The sequence below is a fragment of the Hippocampus bargibanti genome, linkage group LG05, assembly GCF_051943395.1.
Source record: "Hippocampus bargibanti isolate YZ-2025 linkage group LG05, ASM5194339v1, whole genome shotgun sequence".
Classification (NCBI taxonomy): domain Eukaryota; kingdom Metazoa; phylum Chordata; class Actinopteri; order Syngnathiformes; family Syngnathidae; genus Hippocampus; species Hippocampus bargibanti.
Genome location: NC_142738.1, coordinates 10,777,501 through 10,801,318, shown reverse-complemented (window position 1 = coordinate 10,801,318; position 23,818 = coordinate 10,777,501). Strand labels below are relative to the sequence as shown.

Genomic DNA, 23,818 nt, shown 5'->3' with positions numbered 1-23,818 from the left:
TGTACTATTGTTACAGTGAATGGTTGTCAACTTTTAATCAAATCTTGTAGAAGCTGGAAAAATGGATTTAGTTTGTGTAGCACAGGGGGGTCCAAACTTTTTGCAAAGGGGGCCAGATTTGGTAGGTTAAAAATGAAGAGGGGGCAACCTATGCGGATGTTCTTTACATATAACAGCAATTAATTTCAATATATTTCAGCGAGCCATTCTGTGTTTCACATTTGATTTTTGTAATTTTAATTTCAGCGATCTTAAGCATGTGTTTTGGTTCATTTGAAACATGCATTTCAAAATTGAATTGACTTTGAAAATTGAAATTGAATATTCATTTAACTTCACTTTTTTTAACACTAACTTTTCCGAATCAATTGTTCTTTAGTTGATAGTCGCCATTTTAGACAAATAAATAAAACAAAACATTTTACAAAATTGGGGGTCATTCAGTCATTCAGTCAGTCAATTATCATTTTCTAATTTGCTGCTCCCAATTGAGCCTCCAGATGGCAGCACTTAGCACAGGCAGGTAACAGCGCTACTGTGCAATGTATTAATTCTACATGTGGGCCAGACGTAATGGACTTTACAGACGCTCCCCAACTTACAAACATTGAAGTGACAAAAAAACGGTACGTAATAACATTTTTGCGGGTATGTTGAAACATGTTTTGATAGAGATGCTGTAAGTTAGATTTAGATGCGATGTATAACAAAAAGTAATGGCTGCTGCCACTTTATTCAGTGATTATGTACCAGCAGCTTCAGCAATGGCTTACTTTATAACGCCGCATCTGTATAACGGAGGCTGGGGGAGCATGTGGCCCCCCGGGTCGGACTGGTGTAGCATCTTTCTTATTCCTCTACATAACTACTTGCTTGAGCAATGACAAAAATACAAGACCTAAAGCCTACGGTGGCTTTAATCTATCCCATGGTTGCAAAGATTTTCATCACTGTGACAATGAGGCACTCTAGTAAAGCAGCCATCCCAATCCTGACGGTAGCTGATACGTCAGAGTATTTTTTATGACTTCCCTGTGTGACAGGTGTGCACCAACTGCTGACAATGAGGCACTCTAAACTTTGTGGAGGAGAAAGCCTGTGAGGAAAGCACTCTTGTTTTGTGTGGATAATCCAGATGGCAAGAATTTAGGTCTCATTTCCATCCCACTTTACAGGAGTTTACCGAAGCAATTTAGAAGCCAGCAGCGTTTCGTAGATGCACAAGCATTCACACGACTGATTAAATCATACAACGCAGCGCACGCAGGCAAACTAGGTTACTCTTTGTCTCTCCCTTCTTCAATGTATTTAAAGCCAAGCTGCGTCACATAATTAGGACATGCAATCTCATGCGAGGGAAACTAAAGGTCACCTCATCCAAAAGCAAAGTACCTGATGAGGTCCAGAGGCTGGTACTTGTACCAGATCCCCCAACGAGCCCAGCGTTCATAAAGCAAATGCCTGTGGTTCTGGGCACCATGTGTCTTTATGGGATGTCTACTCTTGTATCCACCCTGACGAAAAGAAAGCAGAAGCAATCAGGAGTTTGGAAGACTCTTTGGCATAAATTCTAAACGTCTTACCTCATGTGGTGGAAAGGCGGCTTCGTATGTGTTGTTGCCCAATAAACGGTTGATACCTGCAGAATACGGTTGAAAACGCTCAAGTAATAATAATAGTAATAGTAATAATAATAATAAAATAATAATAATAATAATAATAATAATACATTTGATTTATAAGCGCCTTTACAAACTCTCAAGGTCACTTTACAGTCACAGGATACGTTTTTCTGCGGGTGAGCAGCGCCAGCCACATGCGACAGCGTTTACTCAACCCGAAAGTAACTCAAATACATAGAAAGCTAGCCAATTGATAGCCAACAGACACCCAGCCAGAGAGTCAGCCAGCCAGATAGCCAGCCTACTCGGGCGCCATAAATGAAATTATTATTATTATTATTATTATTATTACTATTATTATTATTATCATTTGCTATCTATTAGCTATCTGGCTGGCTAGCTAACGAGCCATCCAACCAGCCATCCATTAGGTATACAGCTGGCTGGCTATCCAGCCAGGCACCTGCTGGCCATCGACCGGCCAGCTAGCTAGCCCTCTATACATCTGAGCCAGTTCCAGGCCAAGCGAACGCCGGCGCGTGTGGCCGCCGCTATTCACCCGCAGAAAAAACCATCCCGAGACTGCAAAGTGACCCAGAGAGACCCGAAAGGCGCCCAGAAATGAAATGCATTATTACTAGCATCATTATTAGTATTATTATCATTTGCTATCTAGTCGCTCTGGCTGGCTAGAATGTCCTTGGCTCTCTTCAAGCTCCATCTTAAAAACATCAAATGGACAACCGATAGATAGTCAATAGATAGCTAATACAGAGACAGCTAGCTAGGTAGCTGTATAACTAATAGATAGCCAGCTAGATAGCTAGCGAGTCAGCCAGATACCAAATAGATAGAAAATAGATAGCCAGCAAGGTAGCTAGCTAGATAGCCAGCTGGTAGTAATCATAATAATCATAAGTAATGAGCCATGTGCATTTAATAATAATCATCATCATCATACATTTAATTTATAAGCGCCTTTCAAAACTGTCACGGTCACTTTATAGTGACAGGATAAGTTGTTCTGTGGGTGAGCAGCGGCAGCCATACGCGACACTGTTTAGTCAACCTGGAAGTAACTCAAATAGATAGAAAGCTAGCGAGCTAATAGATATCTACCTATCTAGCTATGTAGCTAATAGATAGCCAGCCAGGTATCTAGCCCTATAGATAGCTAGAGAGCCATCTAGATAGCTAGATAAATAAAAACGAGTGAACAACGCTACTCATCTACAGGGACAATTTGTAAGCATATTATCATATGCGAGTCTTAAACACATAAGAGGTGTTAAAATAAAATGTATTTTAACTGATTCACTGTCATTCACAAATTTATTTGGGAATTGAAAATATGACAGAGCACCATTTCCAAATTTGTTTGGGTTTTGTCTTTCCTCTGGCAATGTTTTTTCTTTTCCACAAGGAGGCAGCAGTTCACTTTTTTCCATGTTAGCGCTTTGTTCTAGCTACAGCTGTTGTTCAAGCTGTTAGGAATTAACTCTTTTTTTCTGATGAAAGAGGAGAGTATATAGTTTCGAACACTGCATTGAATGTTTATGTAGTCCTAAAACTCAATATTCTGTGGGTCCTGGAATTCAAGTGACCTTGACTGTAAAGTGTCCTTGTGAGCTTTGAAAGGCGCTTTAAATGAAATGTATTATTATTTTTATAAAAACCCCGTCACTGGAGTGGACACATTTTTGCACGTCTGGCAGTGCATGACTTAAACAACTGCATGCACTTGAATAATCTGCTAGCCTCTGGTTTTATTTGAAGGCGTGCCCATATGCAGGGTAAAATCCAGAAATAAATCGGATGTTTCAGGCTACTGTACTATGAATCACATTTATGCGATACACGTTTCCCCCTCAAAGGACAGTAAGCAAAGTCAAGAGAAGGGTGTGAGATTTGATAGATTAAAAAAAAAATCATGTATCCTTTGAAACTCTTCATGGACGAATATTTTTTGGGCTATCACACAAGAAAGGTATTACTCGATAATCAGTATAGCGCAGGGGTGTCAAAGTCATTTTTTGCCGCGGGCCACATTGTAGTTATGGTTTCCTCTTGAGGGCCGTTATGAATTTGGGGAATCCATTAGAATGTTTAAATCCCTTCAAATATTACATATAGAGCACACAGCAAATTAATGAATAACTTGTTTTCAAATCTGAAGTCAAGAATAATGACTTTTATTGTGGTTGACATCCAAAAATATGAAATTTTGGCTCAGATTTTAGCAATCATGGAATTTAACAAGTTTGATTTGCTTTCGCGGGCCGAGAAAAAATTATGTGGCGGGCCGGATTTGGCCCGCGGGCCTTGACTTTGACACCTGTGGTATAGTGGCTTGTGATAGGACAATAATATATATTTGTTTACATCAAGACATATGGATCGATATTATTCAACAGCATTTTAAAATTAAATATCTCAAAGCAGAATATGCCCATTGAGTAGACATGTAGAAAGTGCAGATTGACCCTGAAGAATGCTGAGTGGTCCATAGTAGGCTCGTAAAATTGACAATACTGGCTTTTAATAGCGGACATCAGTAGGTTTATGAGAAAATATATTGACCGAATATCAGCGGGGGCAACCCTCAATTTTGTTTTACATGGTGTTGTAAATAAAGCCGCGGCAAAATTACAATCCCAATGCTCAAGGGCAGGGGTCGGGAACCTTTTTGACTAAGAGAGCCATAAAAGTAAAATATTTAGAAATGTTTTTCAGTGAGAGCCACATGCACGCGCGCGCACATACAAACGCTCGCATGTGCGCGTACACACACACACACACACACACACACACACACACACACACACACACACACACACACACACACACACACACACACACACACACACACACACACACACACACACACACACACACACACACACACACACACACACACACACACGCGCCACTTTTCAACAAAATATCAGAATGTATTATTTAAAATAACTTGTGATAGTACTCACCTTTAACATGAATGGTTTTCCGTTCCTCGTGATTGGTATAAACCCAGGCAAACGATCGGAATGAAATTCAATTTGCCGGTCCAGAAGCGAAGTTACTGCTAGCTAGCCTGCACACGGCTCATAAGCTTCCACACTTGCTATCTGAAATCTACTTCTCGCAGAAGTATGTTGATGCTAACGTTAACATGGGGCTTGTTAAAATGTCACTGACATTCGACTATATTTATTTGTATTTAGTTTTATCGGCGAGCCATATGCAATCATCAAAAGAGCCATGTATGGCTCGCGAGCCATAGGTTCCCGACCACTGCTCAAGGGTGAACCAATATCAAGATTTCATTACATATTAATCGCATTTAGGAATGGTCTTGTGGTTTCATTCACTTTAACACTGCCAGAATAAGAAGAGCAAACAGAAAATAATTAAATAGATTACGCTCTGTGCGCGTTTGTTAAAGACATGTATGTTTGGTGTTTTTAACTCATTCACTGCCAGACGATGTGCAAAAATGTGGGCACTCCAGTGCCAGGGTTTTTGTCGTTTTCACTCAAATTGCAGAACCCACAGAATATTGAGGTTTAGGACTACATAAACATTCAATATAGTGTTAGAAATGTTACTCTTTCCTTTAATCAGAAAAAAAATGTTAATTACTAAATTATGTGAGTCTGGAGGTATCTGAGCTTGAAATGAGGGCGGCTGTATAAAAGCCAAATGCTGCCCTCTTGTGGGCAAAAACATTGGCAGAGGTCTGACTAGGTCTTAATAATAATAATAATAATAAGAAGAAGAAGAAGAAGAAAAATGATATATTTCAATTAGGCACCCCCTGCAAAAAAAAAAACAAAAAAAAAAAAAAACAAAACCAGAACAAATTCAGGAATGGCGCTTCATGTCATGCTTTTCAATTCCCGAAAAAATTCAGGAATGGCAGTGAATGAGTTTAGATCAGGGGTGACAAAGTCATTTTTTGCCGCGGGCCACATTGTAGTTATGGTTTCCTCTCGAGAGCCGTTATGAATTTGGGGAACCCATTAGAATGTTTAAATCCCTTCAAATATTACATATAGAGCATACAGCAAATTAATGAATAACTCGTTTTCAAATCTGAAGTCAAGAATAATGACTTTTATTGTGGTTGACATCGAAAAATATGACATTTTGGCTCAGATTTTAGCAATCATCATGGAATTTAACAAGTTTGATTTGCTTTCGCGGGCCGAAAAAAATGATGTGGCGGGCCGGATTTGGCCCGTGGGACTTGACTTTGACACCTGTGGTTTAGATGGTATAGAGAAAAATGGATATTGGCATCATACCCATTTTCAACTTTCCGTCCTCATATTTAGTGCGTTGCAGGACATGGTGGACGATTCTGCTTCTGGTCGAGTTGGAAAAGAAGGTCTCTCTGTTGTTGATAGTGAAGCTAGGTGGAAAAGATTTGTGACATTAGTTACAGGTCACTGGAGAAGATACAAATATTATTCAAATTGAGGACATGAGCAACTAATTTCACATTGCCAATATTTGGATTGGATCGGATTAGCCTTTACTAGTCTCTCAGGGGAGACATTTACATTTCACAGCAGCAAAGTTATGGAATGAAAAGGAAAGGAAGAAGTAGACAAACAATATACAGGAGCTGCTGGAAAGGCAGCGGCGCCATCTTGAGGTCAAAAGAACAAATAAATAAATAAATAAATAAAACACTATGACAACATAAAGATTTGGCTTCTTTGTTGTTTATATACGACAGCCCGAGAAAATTCAGTCACATTGTATGCATGGATTTACTATTAGGCAAGCGTAATGATCAATGTGAGTGTTCATGACATCTTGACATGGAATGGACATTCAATCTTACATACATTAATATGTGCAAAAAAACACCCCCACAAACCTCATGAAGTCATTTACTGCCATTCACAAATGTATTTGGTAATTGAAAATATGACATAGAGCACCCTTCCCGAATTGCTTCAGTTTAGTTTTTTCTTGCTTGGATGCCGATAAAGCGCTGGCCAGACCTCTGGTGATATTTTTTACCTTCCACAAGGGGGTAGCATTTACCTTTTTCTATGTTAGTGCTTAGTTCCAGCTTCAGCTGTTATTAAAGCGCTATATAAACCAACATGTACAGTATGTATTGCATTGTATTTTGGACAGCTGCCCTCATTTCAAGCTCATATAACTCCAGACCCATATAATTTAGGAATTAACGCTTTTTTATGATTAAAGCAGAGAGTCTAAGGTTTCTTAGGCTGCATTGAATTTTTATGTAGTTCTAAAACTCAATATTCTGTGGGTCCTGGAATTCGAGTGACAATGACAAAAACCCTGGCACTCGAGTGGACACATTTGTGCACATGCATTAAAAAAAGTCATCACCAAATTCACTGCAAACGAAAGCTAAGACTCTCTTCTTTCATCAGAAAAAAATGTTTATTTCAATCTTACCTGGTGGTATAGTGATCTGCATTGAAAGTGGAGGCGGCTGTACAAAAGGTAAATGCTGCCCCCTCGTGGGAGGGAAAAACATTGGCAGAGGTCTGACCGAAGCCTCAAACGCACCCACCGTAAGAAAAAACAAAACCCATATAAATTTGTGAATGGCGCTCCACATCATTCTTTACAATTCCTGAATACATTTGCGAATGGCAGAGAATGACTTAAAGGACACTCTACACCATGCGGTGGAATCTTTGTAAAATATGCTAAGTAGAAGTCGTTTGAAGTGATTTTACAAATTATAACACAACTTGTCCGGGGGCGTCGGTTGTCCTTTAACTTTATTGACAATGACAATGTTTGTGCATAGGAAACCAGAGCAAGACTTTCGCCAATTGTGGTAGCACTACTGTCTGCAGAATGCACTCATGATAAATTGAAGAGTGACACAAGTGCTGCTTTGAATCAGGAAGATGGAAGAAATAGAACGGTGTTCTTCTCTATCACAGCAAAATAATTGATTATTCACTTGTTTGAATGATCATTTTGAAAGAAAGAATGTCTTACTGATGCATGCGTGCTCGACTGAAGGGGGCGGTGTAGCAGTCGCTCTCCTCCAGGTCAGGCAGCGCCTCCTTGTCCAGTTTCATGGGATTTCTGGGAAGCCAGCTCTTGATCTGACGACATCTCAAATGAAAGCGGCTGCGCAGATGGAACACAGCAGGACGGGATTAACGGCACAGATTAACGTGCGGATTGTCTATATGGGCATTATAAAGTGTATCATTAACTTTCACTCCACTGCCGACACACCAAGAAAGCTCAATCTGCACTACAAATACACTGCAAAAACCAACAAAAAAAAAGAAAAGTAATTTTACTCGTGTTAAAAAAATGTACCACCAATAAACATAATATAGTGTAAATATAAACAAGTGTATTGAATTGAACTACACCTATAGAATCATGGCTCCGGCTTCATCTTTGTCACGTTTTGCGAGGTGGTGATGGCGGGTTCGGATCCCAAAAAGCAGGCAGGAGGGAGCAGGAGGTTGTTTGACAAATTGTATTAAAATAAAGGTCAGCAGTAACAAAATGTAAAACATCAAAATGATCTGAATGGAAAAAATACAAAGTAGCAAAAGAAGACCAAAAGTAAAAGCCCGCCAAGGTTAAACAAAGACGTACACGATGCATACTGCAACCAAGCAGCAAACAAACAATGAATCGGCACCGGATGGTCGTGCCAGGTGTCCTTTTAAGTGTCAATGATTAAACGACCAGCACCTGCGAGGCTGCAGGCAGGGCTGACGTCGCCAATCTGATCGGGACGACCAGCACCTGTGCAGGTGTAGGCGGGGCCGACAGCGCCCCCCGTTGGTCGCTAACCAGATCATGACAATCTTGGTTTCACTCCCTGTTGCTTTCTACTATCTTTATGACTCATTTACTTCCTTTATACGATATCTGTCCAGGGTGGCCCAGTAGCCGAGTGGTTAGCACACCGGCTCCACAGTGCAGAGGTCGCCGGTTCGCGTCCCGGTCCAGCCTCCCTGTGTGGAGTTTGCATGTTCTCCCCGGACCCGCGTGGGTTTTCTCCGGGTCCTCCGGTTTCCTCCCACACTCCAAAAACATGCATGGCAGGCAGATTGACCACTCCAAATTGTCCCTAGGTGTGAGTGTGAGAGCGACTGTTGTATGTCTTTGTGTGCCCTGCGATTGGCTGGCAACCAATTCAGGGTGTCCCCCGCCTCGTGCCCGAAGACAGCTAAGATAGGCTCCAGCAACCCCCGCGACCCTAATGAGGAATAAGCGGTACGGAAAATGAGATGAGATGAGAGATAATATAATATAATATAATATAATATAATATAATATAATATAATATAATATAATATAATATAGGGCGGCCCGGTAGTCGAGTGGTTAGCACACCGGCTTCACAGTGCAGAGGTCGCCGGTTCGCGTCCCGGTCCGGCCTCCTTGTGTGGAGTTTGCATGTTCTCCCAGGACCCACGTGGGTTTTCTCCGGGTCCTCCGGTTTCCTCCCACACTCCAAAAACATGCATGGCAGGCAGATTGACCACTCCAAATTGTCCGTAGGTGTGAGTGTGAGAGTGACTGTTGTATGTCTTTGTGTGCCCTGCGATTGGCTGGCAACCAAATCAGGGTGTCCTCAGCCTAGTGCCCGAAGACAGCTGAGATAGGCTCCAGCAACCCCCGCGACCCTAATGAGGAATAAGCGGTATGGAAAATGAGATGAGAGATGAGATATCTGTCCATGTTAGCGCTTTGTTACAGCTTCAACTATTGATAACGCGCTATGTAAATCAATATGTATTGTATTGTATTGCATTGATAGTATTTCTTCTTTGAAATTGAACATTCTCCGCACTATAAGCCGCACGTAAAAGCCTTGATTTTTTTCAAAAGATGACTGTAACTGGCGGGTATATTGTCATTGGTTGCCATGACAACAAAAATATGATTTATTTGGTCTTGTTCTGCAAAACTGTTTAATGTGTCTATGCGAACCGTTATATGTGTGTTCTTCTTAAAATCGTCTTCAATACTTTATAATGATTTGTCATTATCACTTCCGTGTCATGTGTTTTGATGGACGAGAGTAACTGCTAGAGAGACAGAACGACGGTCTAAAATCTACGTAAAAGTTTATCTACATTCGGTTAATAAGGTGCACACGGTACGTTATTTTCTTATTTACTGTATGTCTTGTCGAACTTATTGTAATGTTAATTGTCGTTTTTAAAGAACAACCGACATCCCCGGATAAGTTGTGTCCATAATTTGTAAAATCATTTCAAATGACTTCTACTGAGCGTATTTTAGCATATAGCTATATTTTACGTTTTAAGACTCATGCTGAATATTCAGGAAGTCTTGTTTGTGAGTTGGTGACGAGTCCGTACGTGACGTCAGGAAAGGACCACCCACTGACCGTGAAAAGGACGCATTGTCGCATTGTCCTTCCATCACGTCAATGTACAGTAAAGTCTCGTTATATCGATATCGGTTATATCGATAGTACCGCTTATTACGATACTATTTTCATTTCCCTTGCACATTTCTAGTCTTTTTATGTATAATTAGTACCGTTTAGTACGATACCCGGTTATTATGATAATCCGGTTATTACGGTGCTCCTTTTCATCCCCCGCCGGCCATTTTTGTTGTTTATATCGATATATCCGTCGCGCCATTGGTCAACTTGGTCACGTGTCTTGTTACGTGAGCCGCCATCGGTCGCGCCATTGGTCAACTTGGTCACATGAGCCGCCATCGGTCGCGCTATTGGTCGACTTGGCCGTGTGACTTTGTCACGTGACACGCCATCGGTCGCGCAATTGGTCAACTTGGTCACGTGTCTTGTTACGTGAGCCGCCATCGGTCGCGCCATTGGTCGACTTGGTCACATGAGCCGCCATCGGTCGCGCTATTGGTCGACTTGGCCGTGTGACTTTGTCACGTGACACGCCATCGGTCGCGCCATTGGTCAACTTGGTCACGTGTCTTGGTTACGTGTCACGCCATCAGTCGCGCCATTGGTCGACTTGGTCAGGTGACTTGGTTACGTGCCCAGCACCCGTGTAGCAGAGCCATTTTCATTTTCAGACGCTAGCTCGTGTGTAGCAGACGAGATTGAAGTGTTTGTGTTAAAAGGTAAAAATGGGAAGCAGAAGAAGATTGATGACTTTTTTAAATTGTATACATAATACAGTAAGATGTAAGCGTTGCAGTTTCCCTGTTGTGTTATGTACATGCCCACTGTACTGTATATGAATGCAATCGTTTTTTGCAACAATGTTTCTTGTTTTGTCTGCTGAAGCGCGATGATTTTGAAAATTATTAACATTCCATACTGTGTATTAAAGGACAGCCGATGTCACTTTTTATTCAAATGCAAATAAAAATGACTTCACGCCAAGACGTCTTGCATTGCTTGTGAATCCAAACAATGGCTTCAGATTCGGATAATATGCTTTCTTGTTACACATCCAGTTATGAATATGTTTCAAATACACTGTAGTTCTGAAGATTAAAGCATACATGTTTACAATCATTAAAGAATTATATGTGCCATTTTGAGGCAACATTGACCCAAAAAAAAGGGAGCTAATGGCCAGCTCCGTTTCTTATATGGCGCTTGGCTGCCCTCTTTTGGCGGCTTTTGTTTAATGCAGTTCGGCGCAGGATCGGATATATCGATAGTCCCGGTTATATCGATATTTTTCGTACTCCCTTGAATATCGATATAACGAGACTTTACTGTATTTTACTGTAGTTGTTTGGTCTGGGGACCTCGTGTTGCACCCAAAAGCCGCCAGAGGGCGTCCAAGCGCCATTTAAGAATTTATCAGCCTGTGGAAATGGAGGTGGCCACAGGATGTCGCCATTTTGTGCCTCTTTTTTTGGTGAGAGATTGTCCCCCAATGTTGCCTCAAAATGGCCCAAATAAATTCTTTACTCGATTGCAAACATGTATGATTTGCTCTTCAGAACTCTTTGAATCATATTGATAACTGGATGTGTAACAAGAAAGCATATTCTCCGAATCTGAAGCCATTGTTTTGATTCACAAGCAATGCAAGACGTCTTGGCGTGACGTCACGAAATGGGGGCGGGACTTTCTGAAAATGCCCAATTCGCAGCTCAATTTTTTTGCAGATTTTGGACACTTTAAGTCATTTTTATTGGTGTTTTGCCTTTGACTAAAATATCCTACTGCATGTTTTGGGTATTTTAGATGCTATAAAACGTTTTTCTGGTGTCAGTTAAGAAACAAAAAAGTGACGTCAGTTGTCCTTTAAATGTCCTTTATAGTTTTCACGGTGTTCCAAGTGTTCCACAATAAACATTTGTGACATCAGTACGAAGAGTCATCCTTGACCGGCGTAGATACAATGACCTTGCGCTTTATAATCCAGTGCGCCTTATCTATGGAAAAAGTTTTTTAATATGTCATTCATTGAAGGTTATAAAGCGGTGCATCTCATATATGGAAAAGTTAAAAAATTGGTAATGCTATAAAACGTTCAGTCCAAATTCAATGATTTTCCAGTAATGGGAGTCAAACTATAAAACAAATCAGCTTCAAATTTCACTTTGATATCAGATACCAAAATGAAATAATTGAGTTTTTTGAAGTTTTGCATTATTTTTTTCAATTGGAATGTTTTGCCCAACCAAACAAAAACAGAGACGCTTGAACTTGTGATGCTTGAAACACTCCAATGCTTCTGTCTGCTTGCAGAGATTAGACAGCGAAATTTGGAGTCTATGCGGAGCTTGGACATCACTTGAACACGACTTCAAAGCGTGATTGCATCCTTCTAAAAATAGTATGCAAATGAGCCCGTGCCAATCGTTGGTGTTTGACGGAAAGATTTCAGATAGTTTCATGGAAAATTGTCATGACTGTGGATGAGTGATAGTATTGTTCTCTGAAAACGCTTTTTGACATATTCCTCCCAGCAGTGTTTGACATTGTTCGACAGTCTGATTCATGATCATTTTTGAGACAAAAAATAATGTTTTTCATCCCTGATTCTTAAATGTATTCTGGAAGGCTTTCCACAATTAATTCTATAATAATAATAATAATAATAATAATAATAATAAATAATAATAATAATAATAATACATTTAATTTCTAAGCACCTTTCAAAACTCTCAAGGAAATTTTATAGATAAGGAAGGAGCGTCAGCGCAGAGCGCCGATGCGTATATGGATGGAACTGTCGAGGGTTGGAATTGAAGCGGATTTATGAGGGACAGGAGATGTGAGACAATCTCTTTTCGTCAATGGATGCTACAGCTGCGTGTTTGCTTTCAACATTTAGCTTGTAGTCGACGTGCAAGTTCTACCATGATGTCCCTGATCCACTGGTGAAGAGACGCTTTGATCCTCTCCTCTTTCATCTGGAACAGCTTTGTGTAACAAAGTGGGTACAGAAAGTGCTTAAGAATGAATGTCTCTCAGTGTCTTTGTGTTGTCATGTTATTTGTTATTTAGTTTTTTTTTTGTTCTTTTGACTTCAAGACGGCGCCGCGGGAGTGGCTGCCTTTCCAGCAGCTCCAGTATTTTGCTTTTCTACATTCATTTCTTTTATAACGTGGCTGCTGTGAAATGCAAATTTCTCCACTGCGAGACTAATAATGGCAAATCCTATCCAATCACGGGATTTTTTGTGTGCGGGTCAGCAGCAGCAGCCATTCGAGCCAGCGTTCACTCTACCCGGAAGTAACACAGCAGCAAAATTATGAAAGGAAAAGGAAAGGAAAGAAAGAAGTACAAAAACAAAATACATTAGTTATATAGCTAGCTATCGAGCTGGCTATCTGATAGCTAGCTAGCTTTCTATGTATTTGAGTTACTTCTGGATTGAGTGAACGCTGCCATGTGTGACTGCCGCTACTCACCGACAGAAACACTTCTCCTGTGACTGAAAAGTGACCTTGAGAGTTTTGAAAGGCGCTTATAAAAGAAATGTGTTATTATTATTTATTATTATCAACCATTTTGATGCTGATGTTGTCATTAAGTCATTCACTGCCATTCACAAATTTATTCGGGAATTGAAAATATGATGTAGAGCGCCATTCCCGAATTTGTTCAAGTTTTGGTTTTTCATGCTTGGGTGACGATAAAGCACCGGCCATGGCCTTTGGCAATATTTTTGTTTTCCACACAAAGGCAGCATCTCCCTTTTCGAACAAAGCGCATTTTAGCGCTTTGTTCAAGCTGCAGCTGTTGCTAAAGCGCTATGTAAACCAATCTGCATGCATTGCATTGTATTGTATTTTGGACAGCCACCCTCATTTCAAGCTCATATAACTCCAGACCCATATAATTTAGGAATTAACTCTTTTTTATCTGATGAAAGAAGCATCTAAGGTTTCTAATGCTGTCTTGAATGTATATGTAGTCCTAAAACTCAATATTATGTGGGTCTTGGAATTCAAGTGACAATAACAAAAACCCTGGCACTGGAGTGGACACATTTTTGCAATGAGTTAAAATCTGAAAAGAAACCCAATCTATGAGGTTTCTTTAACACCTGCCTATTTATATTTTTTTTACATTGCAATATGACCATTGAGCCATTTGTGAGATGTAAAAAAAGACTCACCTGCCCAAGGTTTTGCTTTTCCTATCTGTAAAATGGGATTTTTTCCTTTCGCAGGAAAAAAAAGAGGTATATTAAAGAAGCTTCCAGCCAGTGAAAGAAAATTTGCGCTGCAATCAAATCCCTTGTGTTACCTAAAAGGCATCCGGATGTTCATCTGTTCTGCATATTTGCAAAGCGTGTCCCAGGGAGTGTGGATTTTGACAAACATGATGTCATTGTTCGTCAAGGAAGGCTTTGAGAGTCAGAGAAAATACAGTGTTGGTTAAATTTTAAAAAATGGTGGTAAATATGAATATGTTTTTGCGTCTTTTTATCATTGGGAGCAGTTATCACCTCTTTTTCCAGCATCAAGCCCTGAGCACGTAAATTCTTCTCAAAGGTACACCTTTTCTCCACTTGCGGACTGGACTTCTTATAAACCAGGATGTAGTCAATGCGCTTTTTCCCATCGCGAAAAAAGAGACCAGATGCATCTGATGTATTCCTGGCCTGCGGACGCAAAGAATCAATCAGCTCATCTACACGAGTTTGCAATGTAATGTGGCAGTCTTGAAAATACTGTCAGGTTTATCATCGTGAATGCGGATGAATGAGGACATATTTTACCTTGATGGAATCTGTGCGGGCCTCGAGCTTAGCCCGTGTGCTAGGTTTTCGAGGCAGAAGTGAGCCGTCTATTCTGATTTCGCAGGCAGTTGCCTCAGACTCTTCCGTGTATTCATCCTTGGCGTCCTCTGCTGAAAATGTGGACACACAAAGGGTAATAATTGGATATGCAAAACATCTGACACAAGGTAGGGATAAAATACGTGGGGATTTGTCATTGCAGTCCGACTGTTACTTTTCAAATACCATTTTCAACTCATTCAATGCCAGACGATGTGCAAACATATGACCAAAATATCTGAATTCACTTTGCAAGCTCTTCATTTATTGAGTGTTAAACTTGAATAGGCTGAATAATAATAATAATAATAATAATAATAATAATAATAATAATAATAATAATAATAATAATAATAATAATAATAATAATAATAATAATAATAATGTTCCAGCTTCAGCTGTTGTTAAAGCGCTATATAAACAAACATGTACAGTATGTATTGCATTGTATTTTGGACAGCTGCCCTCATTTCAAGCTCATATAACTCCAGACACATAAGCTTCTGAATAAATTCGGGAATGGCAGTGAATGACTTAATGACTTTTTAAGTGTTTTTGTTTTGTTTTCATTTATTTTTTATTAGTTTTAGTATTAATGTTAGTTTCTTTCTCTGCTTCTCTCTAAAAAAAATAAAAGAAATGGTCACAAGTGTTACAGAATAAAGTAAACTATGTTTCTGAAACTGTTCAACTATCCTGCTTTTGTACAATCGTCCAGTAATGCTGAAATAAGCACACCTAAATTAATGTACAGTTAATTTAAAAAAAGCTGATTTTTGCTATGAAAAATGAGGTACGATTTTTTTTCCCAGGGAGAAAAAACAGCACACGTATAAAACAGCAATGCGCAACGCAGATATTTTATGCTAATGAATCTTACGCACACCAGCATGTATCTTCTTTGAGCAATGTAAAAAAATTTCAGCCAATCACCATGGTGAGGAAAAAACGCACACTGAGGCAAGGACAGGACTCCTTTCAGAAAAGAACATTTCTCCACGTGTGCAGTACCATTTTTATGAACTTTACATTGTAACATTGTCTTTTTCTTCTATTGTGTCTTCTGCAGTCCTGCCAGTTGCACAGTATGCACAAAACAAGTACGGAGGCAATGATGCCACAACACTACATGAGACATTAAAGGACAACCGATGCCTCCGGACAAGTTGTGTCCATCATTTGTAAAATCACTTCAAATGACTTCTACTGAGCATACGTATTTTACAAAGATTCCACCGCATATAGCTATATTTTACGTTTCAAGACTCGCTCTGAATATTCAGGAAGTCTTGTTTTTGAGTTGATGACGATGCCTGGAACGCGCCTGACCGAGAAAGCGACACAATGCATTTTGGGTAAACTTCGTGTTGATGGCGAAATTAGAAGGAAAACACATAAATAACGCGATGGTGATTCGTTGTGTGTTGCACCAAGACTACTATTTGATACTAGTTGACACAAATTCCCAGCAGACAAATCAGCCCATTTCCAACGTAGCTTGGGCGCCATCTTGTGCATTTTCTGGGACGCTACATTGGAGTCCTGATGGCTCGAATTGATATTGGAGAACTTCTTTAATCGATTGCAAACATTTATGCTTTCCTCTTCAGAACTATTTGAATCATATTCATAACTGGATGAGTCACAAGAAAGCATCTTCTCAGAATCTGAAGCCATTGTTTTGATTCTCGAGCAAGGCAAGACGTCTTGGGGTGACACCACGAACAAGGGGGCGGGACCTTATGAAACTCGCAATTTCTGAGGTCCTTTTGAAGTAGTTTTGGGACATTTTAAGTCATTTTTATTGTTTTGCATTTGACCAAAAATATCAGCCTGTATGTTTTGGGTATTTTAGAACGTTTTCTGATGTCAGTTAGGAAACAAGAAAAAATGGTGTCGGTTGTCCTTTAAAACTTAATTGTTTGCGTCACGGACGCGATGCAACCGAGTAGCCGTTAATTGCGGGTAGTCGAAGCCAACTATCATAAAATTGCACTTCACAGATGCTTCTAACGAGGGCCCATTTTCATAGCTGAAGTGTTAGGATATAAATAAGGCTATCGGGTGTTGAAAAAAAAGTGGCGGGGAAAGTCATGAGTGGAATGTGATTTGCGAACATTAAAAGAGACGATGGATAATTCCACTAACTAACTTATGACATAATGTTGGTAGAATCCTGTAAAGATATCTGTGTGAATATGACAGACAAGTCCTCGGGCAAAAAAATTGGTGATGTAAATCCTGTCTGTGACGATACTGACCTGTCTGTGGCGGCGGGAGGCTGCAGGAGGTGCTGATGCTCTGACTCAGAACCTCCAATTGGGGTTTGGGCTCCGGGCTCAGAGGTACAGACAGGAAGTGGTTGAGGTTGATGGGATGAGTTTGACTCTGGGCCAGGCAGGGCAGACTGCGGCGGGATGGTTTTAGGCTTTTCTCCTTCAGGATCTCGCTGATGCTGGTGTGCATGCCTGGAGAAAGTGAAGAGGATACTTTTAATGGAAGGAACTCGACGTGAATGTAAATCAGCTATGCCCAAAGTCCGGCAAGGGGGCCAATTGTGGTCAGTGGTCAATTTTCATTCGGCCCGCCGCCATCATCATAAAAACAAAAGTGTTTGGCCTGCATGTAGAATTAATACACTGGGCAGTAGCGCTGTTAATTGTGTGTGCCATCTAGAGGCTCAATTAGGAACAGCAAATTGGTATATGAGTCATTGACTGAATGAGCGCCCCGATTTTCTAAAATGGCGACAGTTAACTCATTTTCTCCCCATCCAAGGTGTCATTTTCATTCAAATTGCAGGACCCACAGAATATTGGGTTTTAGGACTACATAATCATTCAATTCAGCGTTAGAAACCTTAGACTCTCTTCTTTCATCGGAAAAAAAGAGTTCATTCCTAAGTTATATTGGCCTGTAGGTATCTGAGCTTGAAATGGGGTCGGTTGTACAAAATAGAATCCAATATATGCATATTGATTTATATAGCGCTTTAAGAACAGCTAAAGCTGTAACAAAGCGCTAACATGGACAAAAAGCACATTCTGCCCCCTCGTGGAAGGGGAAAACATGCCAGAGATCTGACCAGCGCTTTATCAGCACCAACAAGAAAAACCAATCCCCAAACAAATTTGGGAATGGCGTGGAGTCAGTGGGTGGTGCGTGTCTTCTCATAGCACAGGTCAAGCATTTTATTACAGGGGGAAAAAAGCTCTACTTTTTGAGAGTGCTCAAACAATTTCATCAGGGATTATGTTGAGAGCGCTCATCCATCTCAGGGAACAAATGTGGGCTGTAAATCTTTGCTGAATCAAAAAATAAGAGGACCCAAGCATTGGTGTGAAGATAAGAAGAGCTGGATGACTTTTAAGTGCTCTTGACGCTAAGTTGCCTTGGATGAAAACTGACATCATTTGATTCTTTCCCTTTTGGAAGAAGCTTCAATCCACTTGGGAAATCAACAATCATTTTCTCCCATTTTTTTCCCTCAAAATTAATCATGTCAGCTTTGGTTTAAGTTAAAAATGATGTTAAAGTGCACGACCCGCCGGACGTGTCATAAATATGGCACGCTTTTAGGCCGTAAAATGTCTGGTGGAACATTTGAAAGGCTTTTCGACGTAATTCTTACGAACGGAGCTAGTTGTAAAAAATGAAGGCCCATAAAAAAGAGATTTGCAGGCTGTTGGCTTACATGACACATATCGGTCGTATGTCGAATGACCACTGCATGCGGATGAGAATTCCGATGCTTGCATGAACGAAAGGGCATCATCAGTAAATACAGAAATGACTTCTGTATGGCATATAAATCATACGCGCAACCTAAACACTTAAATGTTCATTTACATATTTTATCACACAGTATGCAATCTAAACTGAAAAGCTTGTCACATCAAAGTGGTTACGTTTTCAATGGAGCTTGTTTGATGACAATATACAAAGGATTTCGTAAAAAAATCAATTACAAAATTCTGTATAGGGGCTGTGAGCAGAGGGTAGAGGCGGAAAATCTTTGCGTGATGGAGTTCAACATTTTTCTTGCTTGCTCAGTGAATAACATCACTATGTTATTGCTCAAGTGTATGCATAATGCAGGAGGGCAGACGCTATGAAGGCGTGCATGCTGGTACATCTAATTTAAGATTATGTGACCCTGGTTGGGGGGGGTCAATTTTCCGATAGAACAATTTGGAATGAGGAGCTATTCACCATGCAACTTTTACAGCAAAGTTTGACTCTCAATAGCAATCTATGCGAGCTTAGATTGCAAATTGAGTGACTGCAAATCGGCGGATTTGACAGAGAAACATCTCTGCTACTGTGAGTGTGATCACACCCGCTAACCAAAGCAGCTGTAAAAATAAAAATAAAAATAAACAAATAACAATAAAAATAAAATAAAATATAAAAAAGTTAAAATAAAATAACAATAAAAATAATTAAAAATAATTAAAAAATAATTAAAAATAAAAATAAAAATAAAAATAAAAATAAACAAATAACAATAAAAAGAAAATAAAATATAAAAAAAAATTAAAATAAAACAACAATAAAAATAATTAAAAATAATTAAAAATAAAAATAAAAATAAAAATAAAAATAAACAAATAACAATAAAAATAAAATAAAATGTAAAAAAATTAAAATAAAATAACAATAAAAATAATTACAAATAATTAAAAATAAAAATAAAAATAAAAAAAAATAAAAATAAAAATAAAAATAAAAAAAATAATTAAAAATAAAAATAAAAATAAAAATAAAAATAAAAATAAAAATGCTCATTTTATTTCAATGTGGTGCAGTTATTGTACACGAAAAAACATTAAGGAGCATAGAAAACCTGTTTTTGACATGGGTGAATCGAGGTCCACAACATATGTAGTGGGAATTTGGCTGTCAGAATATTGGAGGTAATTTGGGGTGAAAATCAGAAAAAATACATTAAAAATATTGGGTGAGGGGGCAAATTCTATGTGTATTTTGCATATACGTACTATTTACAGTACATTTTCTGCCCATCTCAACTCATTCACTGCCATCCCCAAATTTATTCGAGAATTGAAAATATGACGTGGAGCGCCATTCACGAATTTATTCGGGTTTTGTTTTTTCTTGCAGGGGTGCCGATAAAGTGCTGGTAAGATCTCTGGCAATATTTTTTTTTCCTTCCACGAGCGGGCAGCAGTTCCCTTTTGTCCATGTTAACGCTTTGTTACAGCTTCAGCTGTTGTTAAAGCCCTATATAAATCAATATGTATGTATTTGTATTTTGTACACCTGCCCCCATTTCAATATTCTGTAGGTCCTGGAATTTGAGTGACAATGACAAAAACCCTGGAACTGGAGTGGAAACATTTTTGCACGTTAAAACCACATTTTTGTTATTCATCCTTCGTGGCCCATCACATGATGATGAAAATAATGACTGTCTTTGAGAGCATTTAAAGGACAACCGACACCATTTATTTGTTTCCTAACTGACATCAGAAAAACTTTTATAGAATCTAAAATACACAAAACACAGAGGCTGATCTTTTTAGTGAAATGCAAAACACCAATAAAAATGAGTTAGTGTCCCAAAACTACTTCAAAATGACCTCAGAAAATTTGAGGTTCAGAAGGTCCCGCCCCCTTGTTCGTGACGTCACGCCAAGACGTCATGCCTTGCTCGAGAATCAAAACGATGCTTTCTTGTTACTCATCCAGTTATAAATATGATTCAAATAGTTCTGAAGAGGAAAGCATTAATGTTTGCAATCGATTAAAGAAGTCAGTCCGTGCCATTTTGAGGCGTCAGGACTCCAATGTAGTGTCCCAGAAAATGCACAAGATGGCGCCCAAGCTCCTGTATTTTGTTTTTCTACTTCTTACTTTTCTTTCCTCTTTCTTTTATGACTATGCTCCTGTGAAACGTACATTTCTTGACTGCGAGACTAATCCAAGGACCGAGGGGCCTGCTGATCTGCTGATGATTTTCTTCTGCAGCGCACTGATGTGGAATGGGAGAAACGGGGGGCTTCTTTTCTAAGTTTCACAATTACTTTTTCACAATTACTTTTCAATGTTTTCAACCACATAGTGAAGATTTCATGGATTAAAACAAAACAAAACAAAACAAACAAACAACCAAAGCAACAGACCTACACCCATTCACCACTACTGTATTTCTACAACACAAGTCCTCTTCTTAAAGGACAACCGACGCCTCCGGACAGGTTGTGTCCATAATTTGTAAAATCACTTCAAATGACTTCTACTGAGCGTATTTTACAAAGATTAAACGGGATATGGCTATATTTTACATTTTAAGACTCGCCGCTGAAGGAAGTCTTGTTTTTGAGTTGATGACGATTCCTGACGTGACGTCACGTCTGGAACGCCACTGACTGAGAAAGCGACACAATGCATTTTGGGTACTTTGTTTGGTCTGAAAACTTCGTGTTGATGGCGAAATTAGAAGGAAAACACATAAATAAGGCGATGGTGAATCGTTGTGTGTTGCACCAAGACTACTATTTGATACTAGTTGACACAAATTTCTAGCAGACAAATCAGCCCATTTCCAACGGAGCGCCATCTTGTGCATTTTCTGAGACGCTACATTGCAGTCCTGACGGCTCAAATTGATATGGGAGGACTTCTTTAATCGATTGCAAACATTTATGCTTTCCTCTTCAGAACTATTTGAATCATATTCATAACTGGATGAGTCACAAGAAAGCATCTTCTCCGAATCTGAAGCCATTGTTTTGATTCTCGAGCAGGGCAGTTTGTGAAGGTGTATCCTGGTGTGACGTCACGAAAAAGGGGGCGGGACCTTCTGAAACTGAAACTTTCTGAGGTCATTTAGAAGTAGTTTAGGGACACTTCAAGTCATTTTTATGGGTATTTTTCATTTGACTAAAAATATGAGCCTGCGTGTTTTGGGTATTTTAGATGATTAAAACGTTTTTCTGATGTCAGTTAGGAAACAAAAAAATGGTGTCGGTTGCCCTTTAAGAATTAACACTTTTTTTTCAAGCATTGCACTTGAGTGAATATAGGTGGCTGCTCCGGGAAAGGTGCCATCATATTATCACAGTTCGCTTCCAAATGCTGTAATTGGTTCTTCATTTTCATGATCTGCGCGATTTGAAATCGCAGCTGAGTTTCGGGTTGTTAAGCTTTCATTCGTTAAAGAGTCATATTGTGCCAAGTGCATCAGCAATTACTTTGCATGTTCAATGGCCTGGTGAGAAAGACACAAATGCAGCAACAGCCTGATTTATGGCCTTCCATCTTGTAACTTGTGCCTCAGATTGATTACAGGCGTGCATGTTAGACACATGATTGTGCTGACTTCATTTCCATGCAACTCCCACACAATAAACACATACGTGTACCCAGCAGGCTGCAGTCAAATGTGCTGGAATATTCTGCAAGGCGTTCTGTCTGAGATGACAAATCAGAGCTGAGCCCAGTTAATGGACTTGCAAAGGCGAGGCTCAGTGATCCCAAAACTATACTCAAAGTCAAAAATAGGTGCACCAAATGGACAGGTTTGTTCGTTGTGTCAAATGGATTCAATGGAAACTATAGATCCTATGGAAATAACAAAGTCATTTGGGGTGGTAAAAAAGTATAAGCACACACACACACACACACACACACACACACACACACACACACACACACACACACACACACACACACACACACACGCACATACACACAAAACTATGAACTTAACTGCCTTTACCTATAGCACGGGTGTCTAAGTCAAGGCCCGGGGGCCAAATCTGGTCCGCCACATGATTTTATTCGGACTGCGAAAGCAAATCAAACTGATGATGCATGCTAAAGTCCAAACCAAAATTTCGAACTTTTCCATGTAAACCACAATAACAGTCATTATTTTTTTACTTCAAATTTGAAAACTAGTTATTCATTCATTTGTTGTGCACTCTATATGTAATATTCTAATGGCTTCCTCAAATTCAGAGGATACTCCTTTATCACTGAAGTTATTTACGACTTGAACATCTTGCACAGGAAGAGCTCATTAGCCAGGTTACAAATTTATCAGCTCGTGGAAAAGCCAATGTTTTATTGCTTAGAGCTGTTGGGGCTCAGGACATTCCAGGGGTGTGGTATTCTAATCAAGAAAACTATGTTTTACTAATGTATCACTTTAATTTGCATGTACTCTCAATAAATAGCTTGGCAGAGGGCCGCAGAATTCAGACGTCTGTCATGAATGGCTGCCTCTCCTGCCGGCAGTAGGGACAATCTTTCTGGGTTCGAGTCTTCGTCCACAGTGTCAGACTGTCATATCTCTGACAGGGTTCTAACATGTGGATGCCATCCGAAATCTCAACATTCTGCGTGTCCTGGGATTCAAGTGACAATGACAAAACAAAAACTCTGGCACTGAAGTGGACACATTTTTGCACGTCTGGCAGTGAATGAGTTAAAAAAAAGCATGATCCCTAGTCCTATTTCACTTATTTCTCAATTTTCTACTAAAGTTGCAAGCATTTAGAAAGCAACCAAACAAAGCACAAAAATGATGAAAACATTACAGTAAGCTGCTAAGAGGTCTGAAACTCAGTCTTATTGGTCGACCATTCCCTTTTGAAGCATTAAGCATCAAGATATTATCTGCACAGATAAAGTACAAATAGAGAATTCAGGTCAGTGGGATGCTTCCCATCATGCCTCAGTGTCTATGCCTTTAATTATTCATCTCTGTTGAGCTCAGAGCACTTTTAGTGTCTCAGCTTTCAACTAAGCCTACATCATAAAACATTAGATGGTCAGCTCGGGCTGCCTGATTGCATTTCAGATCCCCTGAAAGGATGCTTTACTCATGATTGTTGTTCAGAAAAATCGAACAAAAACTACCAACTCAAAATCAGAGTGATGGGCTGCATGAAAATGTGAAAGAGGGGTGCGTTACAA

General features: G+C 39.6%; 1 protein-coding gene across 2 annotated transcripts in view; it reads right to left on the bottom strand.

Annotated features, from left to right (window-relative positions):
• The window catches only part of ano3 (anoctamin 3), a 58,820-nt gene that overhangs the window by 18,163 nt on the left and 16,839 nt on the right, over positions 1-23,818 (bottom strand). For both annotated transcript variants that reach the window (XM_088996420.1, XM_088996421.1), the window contains exons 2-10: positions 17,134-17,340; positions 14,813-14,943; positions 14,540-14,695; positions 14,338-14,438; positions 14,207-14,251; positions 7,623-7,757; positions 5,927-6,033; positions 1,584-1,639; positions 1,393-1,514 (exon numbers count right to left, since the gene is read on the bottom strand). In XM_088996420.1, the coding sequence (XP_088852546.1) occupies positions 1,393-1,514; positions 1,584-1,639; positions 5,927-6,033; positions 7,623-7,757; positions 14,207-14,251; positions 14,338-14,438; positions 14,540-14,695; positions 14,813-14,943; positions 17,134-17,340 (1,060 nt within the window). The remainder of the gene's footprint in view (positions 1-1,392; positions 1,515-1,583; positions 1,640-5,926; positions 6,034-7,622; positions 7,758-14,206; positions 14,252-14,337; positions 14,439-14,539; positions 14,696-14,812; positions 14,944-17,133; positions 17,341-23,818) is intronic.